This window comes from Cydia splendana, chromosome 23 (assembly GCF_910591565.1).
Source record: "Cydia splendana chromosome 23, ilCydSple1.2, whole genome shotgun sequence".
NCBI lineage: Eukaryota > Metazoa > Arthropoda > Insecta > Lepidoptera > Tortricidae > Cydia > Cydia splendana.
The window spans coordinates 6,844,515-6,852,903 of NC_085982.1; the positions used below are offsets into that span (position 1 = coordinate 6,844,515).

The 8,389-nt window shown below is 37.5% G+C and overlaps 1 protein-coding gene across 1 annotated transcript in view; it reads left to right on the forward strand.

Annotated features, from left to right (window-relative positions):
- The window catches only part of LOC134801825 (homeobox protein OTX1 B), a 64,062-nt gene extending 57,036 nt beyond the window's left edge, over positions 1 to 7,026 (forward strand). The window contains exons 4-5 of the mRNA XM_063774455.1: positions 3,856 to 4,599; positions 5,171 to 7,026. Of these exons, the coding sequence (XP_063630525.1) occupies positions 3,856 to 4,599; positions 5,171 to 5,461 (1,035 nt within the window). The 3' untranslated portion in view covers positions 5,462 to 7,026. The remainder of the gene's footprint in view (positions 1 to 3,855; positions 4,600 to 5,170) is intronic.
- The last annotated feature ends 1,363 nt before the right edge of the window (positions 7,027 to 8,389 follow it).

An 8,389-nucleotide genomic window follows, 5' to 3' on the forward strand; every position in this document is an offset into this window, starting at 1 on the left:
AAAATTATGTTAAATCAAATTTCCTACGAGACATGTTGAAAGCCACGAACTTTTTATCTACACTGTTAAGATTATCTCTTAAATCTCATCCCAATCGATAAAGTAAGAAGCTTCAAACGGTAGCTTATTTACTCCGATAATTATAGATAATAACGTTAAAATACCGAGAGTGTGGTGATTCGTTAAATCCCCCCTACTTTAAGTAGGCTAGTTCCAAAATAGCCCTTATGGCTTTCACTTAAGGTCTCCGTCTGTGTTCTTTCGATATTCTCAATTAAGTTAAGATAGCCTGTAGATAAAAAGTATAATCCGGTATAATGGGAAACCACCCATAAAGTGAGAAGTGAGGTAACCGGATTGGCTCTTATATGCTGAGATAGTCACGGCCCTCTTGTGTATCGAATGGTTTCAATATCTGTACTCGCAGGGTGATCAAAAATATCTGAACATGTAGTTAACGTCTTGACAGTAGAGTAGTGTTAAGATATTTGTGAGCTCTATGTTCGGTCTGATACGTCTGCTTCTAAAGGCGAGCGACTGTTAACACAGCGTCCCTTTTTATTCCATTTTCTAGTATCCTACTATGTCCATAACCCATAACCCGTTAGAATGTGTTAGTACCTACACGTTGTGATAATGTAGGTATATTACATATTTAGCAAGTTACGTGACACAAACTTTAAAAACCTTTGGATTTCCACCCTTTAGAGCTCCACAGACTTAACAACAAATCGTATGCAATTTTTGGTAATTGCACGCTGCTGCAATGTAACGCAAATCGCATGCAATTATCGGTGACATCTGTAGAGCCCATTAATTTACTTCGTTCAGTCGCCAAATAAAACCATAGACTAAAGCAAAGCGCGCAGCTTTTCATTTCAGCCAACATAACAAATAAATCAAAATGGCCGCCGACAGCGACTCGTTAGCGAGATAAGAAGACGATAGAAGATCTAATCGAGAACATAATTGGACAAACATGAGTTAAATTATTTTTATAACGATCTTGTTAGTCATAGTGCAGTCTTTTGTAGTTATTGTTGTCGGATTAAAAATAATGGGGTCCCGCTGTAGTAACTCGGAACATTTCTTGAACCTATTTTACTACTTATGTAGCAGAGAAAGCAGAGAAATTTGAAATTGTCTACAGAATATAAACACACAACATAAACCCTAGACAGTAGTCTCTTTATCACTTTTCCTTTGTAGAACTTTGTAAATATAGGAGTTTGTGCGGAAAGAGAAGAGTCTTTTCTTTCCGAACAGACTAGGAGGTTTTTCTATGACAAAGTGAAAATAATTACCAATTTTAAGTACCCAAACCACCTCAAATTATATGGCGTTATGACTAGCCATTTATAGGTATTGAATTAGCTGTGCCGACGTTACGACTTTCTCCTTGAACGTCTACAGCTAGTTATTAAAACCTAACAACCTCCCAAAAAACCCGAATCACGCCAAAGTCATTCCATCCGTGCTCCACCACGGCCCGTACGGATTAGTGCCCCAAACTTGTACCCATTGTGCACATTTGTACCCCATTGTACCCATTGTGCCAGCTGAATGACTAATGAAGTAATTTTTACGAAAAGAGCAAACGATTGGAAGTTTTATTTGAATTGGGGCGGAAGGATTACCATTTCACTAATATGGGCGATTTAAATTATTGTTATAATGCCTAGTTAGGTAGCTCTATTACATACATAAACAATGCCTTAAAGTATTTACTATGCTGACTAAATAGAAAATATTCTCAGTTAAGTACAAAACTTATTCTACCGGTTGTTTTTTTTAAGGAGGACCTAAATACTTCTCAAAACTAGGGCACACTTATTTAGCGAAAACCATCAAAAGTCACTTATGATTCTCAATAAGGCTGTGCTGTGCCATACGAGTAGCCCCACCAAATTATAGGTACTGAATTGATGTTGAAGTTAGTTCAGCACATCAGGATTTAGGATTATAACTATTGTAAGTTTGATTACGAACAATGTAGGATATAGAGTTAATATCAGATGTACCTACATGCATTTTGGCTTTGGCTGGTGAAATCAAAAGTTCAAAAGATATGAGGTCAACTATACATCCAGTTTGAATCCCTCACGTCGGCGTCGCTACTGCTTCTTTGACTGCAGTTAAAGAGTAAACCAATTAGCATGACCCGAAGTATCCTTGGTAGCAAGTATTTATCAACTACTTCGCCCCGCTGTTTACGCTAAATCAAAATTATTATCTGTAACAAAACTTCTTTTCTTATAGATATATCCTAGTCCTTTTTTTTTACGAGAAACTCACAAAAATGCCATATGTAGGTATTTTAACTGCGATCAAATTAGGTATATCACGTTTGAATTTTTTCGCTTATGCTTCAACTGCATTCGTTAAAGAGTAAACCAATTAGCGTGACCCAAGTATCCTTGGTAGCAAGTATTTATCAACTACTTCGCCCCGCTGTTTACGCTAAATCAAAATTATTATCTGTAACAAAACTTCTTTTCTTATAGATATATCCTAGTCCTTTTTTTTTACGAGAAACTCACAAAAATGCCATATGTAGGTATTTTAACTGCGATCAAATTAGGTATATCACGTTTGAATTTCTTCGCTTATGCTTCAACTGCATTCGTTAAAGAGTAAACCAATTAGCGTGACCCAAGTATCCTTGGTAGCAAGTATTTATCAACTACTTCGCCCCGCTGTTTACGCTAAATCAAAATTATTATCTGTAACAAAACTTCTTTTCTTATAGATATATCCTAGTCCTTTTTTTTTACGAGAAACTCACAAAAATGCCATGTATTTTAACTGCGATCAAATTAGGTATATCACGTTTGAATTTCTTCGCTTATGCTTCAACTGCATTCGTTAAAGAGTAAACCAATTAGCGTGACCCAAGTATCCTTGGTAGCAAGTATTTATCAACTACTTCGCCCCGCTGTTTACGCTAAATCCAAATTATTATCTGTAACTAAACTTCTTTTCTTATATCCTAGCCCTGTTTTTTTACGAGAACCTCACACAAATGCCATATTTTGACTGCAATCAAATTAGAAATTAGATATATCCCGTTTGAATTTCTTCGCTTTTGCGTCTTCAACTAGTTCAACTGCATTAGTTAAAGAGTAAACCAATTAGCGTGACCCGAGTGCCCTCGGTAGCGCGTATCAATTACCCGCCCCTGTTTGCGCAGCGATTTGCGACTGATTCATGAGGCGAGAAGTGCGTGAGTTAGGGGCGGTAGTTTGTTTAATTTGCACCACATTTGTACAATCGACGAAGATGACGTTTGTTGAAGTCGTACTAGGTGCTGCAGTTTTTTTTTGTTAGCCTAGGATAGTGTCCCACTGCTGGGCAAAGGCCTCCCCTCCTTTCCTCCACTCAACCCTATCGTTTGTACTTTCCCACCAATCCGCATAAAATGCGTCCAAGTCGTCCCGCCATCTCCTTTTCAGTCTGCCTTTTCGGCCTGCGCCCTCGATGGTGTTCCGTGGTGTTGCAGATTAAATATTATTTTTTGATTGGGTACCAAACCTAATTTCTGTCATCACACTGAAAAGTGAAACGAATTTAAGTTACATAAATCTGTGTAACAGAGTAATATAACAAACTTTTACTTTTTTATGTAGGTAGACTTTTTCCGCGTAAATATGCCAAACGATGCCAAAACTACTTAATACGACTACAAACGAACTAAGCGTAGATAGACTATCCTTCCCAATAACATTTAAACGGAACTTCTATTTAAAATCAGATATGATATAAAAACCAACTATTTATATATTACTTATTAGGCTTTGGTTTTTTATCAGGCAAGCCTTGTAAACATTTTTCCTAATAAAAACATTTTGCCAACAGGTCTGGTTCAAGAACCGAAGAGCAAAATGCCGGCAGCAGCTGCAGCAGCAGACCAACACGCAGATCTCCAGCAAGTCGTCCAGCTCCAAAACCTCCATCTCCTCCAGCCTCAAATCCTCCAACACCTCCTCCTCAAAAATCACCACCTCCAAGTCCTTAACGAGCTCAAGCAACAGTCTCACTACAAACACATCCAGCATAGCTACATCATCACCTAACTTACCCATAACCCCTACTACGTCTGTGAGTCCCCCAATAAATGTTATTTGCAAGAAAGAGTCCGCACCTAACTACGACTCGTCGACCAAAAACAACACACTATCGTCTATAAGCCACCATTACTCCAATGACGCTTTACGATTAAGCGGTAAGGATGACTCAAACGTCCACGGATATGGAGTAACTCCGAAACAGGAATTATACTCCAGCCCGAAAAGACTGGACTACTCAGGGAAGGTGGACTATTCTGAAAAGTCTTTCGGCAGTAGCTTGGTAAAAGACCAGTATAGCTCGAGATTAACCGGGAACCTAACGCCTTTAGGGTCGAATTCCTCTATAATGACCACCCCCTCCCCTCCTATCACCCCCCAGAGCCTGAACGGGCCGGGGAACGTGTACCATCCTGACAGCTACAACAGTTTCCATTGGCCGGGCAGTTCGGATTATATAAGGAGTTATTCGTCGTCGCATCATCATCAGGGGTATGGGCAGGGCGCCTATAACTCCCCGTATTATCCCAGTCAGGTATGAATTAAATATTGCCGACCACTGACTAACAGTCCGCCGGACGATATCGGCCGGTCAGTTGTTCGGAGCTGTCAAATTTTTATTCTAACTGACAGGCCAATATCGTCCGGCGGCCTGTTAGTCAGTGGTCAGCTTTACTGTAAATAATTTTCACTTGTAGGATACCTTTAAACAATGTTAAAGTTACGAAATCTAAAACTCTGCCTTTATTAAAAGTTTTTAGAGGAAATGTTGTTTTCTAATTTATACCTACAGGAATAAAATTAGCTTTCTTGTCGTCGAACATTAAAAAATCTAGTTAAAAGCAGTAATAAATAAAAGATTGCTTTAACGTCTGCTACTGGTATTCACAAATTTGAAGTTAAAATGCAGCACTCTTAAAATAACAGGTTCTTAAATGTATTTTTAATAGACTTTGCATACTAGATGATAGATGATTTATCACTTTGGTAGATTTATTCTTAGAGTTGAAAATCAATAAAATGGTAGTAAATTACTTATACTATCTGATTTAAACTTAAATTTACTCAAAAGTATTAAATTTTTTAATAACTTATTTTATCCACAGATGGAATACTTCAACGGTTCCTCCGTCAACCAGTCGCACGGCAGCCACCACGGCCACAACCTGACCACCAACGGCAACCAGCTCTACAACCAGGTGTCCTTCGGCAACCCCTCGCCGCCCGCCGCGTGGCCCTCCCACCACAACATACTCTCCTCTGGCCCGGAATCCCCAGAGAACCAGTCACAGAACTCCCCACACCTGAGCATGCTTCAGGCTTCGCAAATAACTAACTTCTCCAATACTGGTAACAGTTACTTCGCGCCGGAAAAATACGGTATCAACATGGTTTAGTGTATCTAGTCTTTCTTAGGTTATTTTGTAAATAGTGTGTTAGCCGCCGGGAAAACGAGCGCGCCTGCGGAAATTCCCGTTATTTCTTGTTTTCGACGCGTATTTTCATCAAACTTTAAAATGGTATTCAATATTCGTGAGCGTGTTCTAAATTATTTCTTTTTACAGGATATTGAATAGTTTTTAAAGAGTTTTGATTATACGTTTATAGGACATATCATTGTTAACAAAAATAACGTTTTCGGTAACTCGGAGAGACGGCGTGCGGTTTTCCCGGCGGCGCTGAAATTGAGACGAAGTTTCTTTTGTAAATTAAAGTTTCGAGCGAGGGAGGGATTACGTTTTGCGCTTACTTAAATATTCTCACATTAATCAACTTAAAACGACAACTTTTGCGTTACTTTTTCTTAAATTAACGAGATACTTTATTCATATTACGGACACTGTTAATTTTCTTAAAAGTACCGCTAAATTTGGAACTAAAAATACAATCTTACTGGACAGCGATAATCTCAATTCTCGCTTGAATAATAATTTACTAATTTTAAAAGTGCTTAACTAAAAAATACCAAATAACGAGAATCAACGAAAGAACCCTGGTTATCAAAAGGCCTAATTGAAATTGTATCGAAATTTGCCATATTGTTTTACCCACTAACTTTAGTTTAATGTATAGAGATTTCATTTTCATATACTTGCCTCCTTCCTATGTAAAAAGACCTGAGTCATATCACTTATTATATTTAAAGAAAATAGGCTATGTTAGTACAGAACTCGCTAAATAAAATAAATATAGTTTTAATGTAAATAAGTTAAGAGTTTTATTTTTAAAGACAATTTGTAAATGTGTGTGCTCCGGATGTATATGTGACTTATAGTTTAGATTAAATTTAAGATTTATTTTTATGACCAGTGGACAACTGTGATTGTCTAATAAATACTCCTAATTTATTACTTTGGGCAATTAGGGAACATATAAACTATATGTTCTTTTCATTGCAAAGTAATCTTACTTTATTTTTATTGAGTGGACATTTAACATTTGATTGAAAGGTTAAAAGTTTTAACCTTTTAAATCTTTATGGAAATCGTTCACTGCTGAATTTATGAAAAGAGCAATACCGGGAAATTTTATTAAGTTTTTTTTGTTTTAATTTCATTGTTAGGCGCAAAACACACCGTGCCGCGGTTTACAGCGTTCAGTGATCTATAGTTTCGTAACACTGTGTGACGGCACGGCACAGTGTGTTTTGCCTTAAACATCACACCAAAAATATCATGAACATTCCTTTAGTTATATTATATTTAATTTAAATCACTTTTAATGATCCAATTCGCATTTAATATGAAATTAATCACAAAGAGATTATTAGTTGATGGAATAATTGAAATTAATTTCAAATTTGTAGGTATAATGTAATGAATTGTAATTTATAGTGTTGGTATTAAGCTTGGACATAGCTAAGTTAGGTGCATACGAGTCAGTGTATTTTTTTTAAGTTAAGTTGTATGAATTAAATAGCTATTGAAATATTGAATCCGAATATATGCATATAAAAATACAATTTAATTGTTTTATTTGTATTTTCTAACATTATCAAAATACGGAATGAGAAATCGAGTCAACCATGGAATTAGGAAAACTTTCAGAAAATAGGGTAGGTATCTTGAAAACAAAAACGCAGTTTAAATGCAGCCGGGCTATCACAGGAGGGGTGACACTATCTACGTCGACTACGTCCGTCTTTTTCTAACTGTATGAATTAAAAAGGGACAGGTAGTCTATCTCGCGGGCGAGATACGCGCCACTCCTGTGCTAGGCCTACTGTAGCACAAATCAGCCGAAATTGTGACAATGGTCTGTCGTCAGCTTTATATTTCATCAGGGGAGTGATAACAATACAAGGGCTCTGGCTACCCCTTTCTACAATAATAACTGCGATGTTTGTCACCCTTGTACTCGTATGATATAGAAACTATTGGTGAAGCGTTTATAAAACTCTATTCCCACCGGTTTGCCTAGTTTAGGTAAACAAAGTACTTACTGCAAGTCATTCATTCATACACACGAATATCAATATAAAAGAAAACCGATGTACCTACCTATAAAATAAAATAGTACAAATTAATTAAAATGGAACTAAAAGAATTCTATACTAAATTGTTGCCATGTTTAAGCATTTTACGTCAAAAATGTGACACTTACGTAGGAAGTGGCGCCCTCAGTAATTTTCTACAATTTCTTGTCAGACTGTAAGCCCCCATTCGCACGGCAGCTTTTTCAACGCGCGTTAAAAAAGCGCTTGAATCTGTCTGCACTCTAAATTAGATTGAACAACCAAGGCTTAAAGTCGAAAGTCCAACAACGCTTGATAAAAACTGCCACCGCTGTCGTGTGAATAGATACATGGTTATCCATTTGTGTCATTCAAACGCTTTTTTAACGCGCGTTGAAAAAGCTGCCGTGAGAATGGGGCCTAACTCAAGCTTATTGTAATGCCGGGGCCACACTAAAGGGAAACGCCGTTGATTATCGCGATAAGAGACTTTTCATACGGCCACACTGGAATCATCGCGATAATGCTATGTGGTAGCCCAGTGGTTTCAGCTTGCAACTATGTGTTTATATTTAAGCCAGAGGTCAGAGGTTTGAATCCCAGCCTCGTACTCGTAATTTCTCGGAAGTTACCTATTACCTTTGCTCAGCATACACAATATGCAGAAAAAAAATCTGTTTTGTTCTTAAGAGTGTCGTATCAAAAACTCAAAGAGCTGGCGCAAGATAGGGAAACCTGGAAGATACTCCACTCACAAGAGAATAACTTAATGATGATGGTTCTTAAGAGTTTAGGATATATAAATATTTTTAGGTAAAGAGAGGTCTTTGGCGTTGAACCTGCGGTGCGGTGCGGTGATATCGGTCATTGG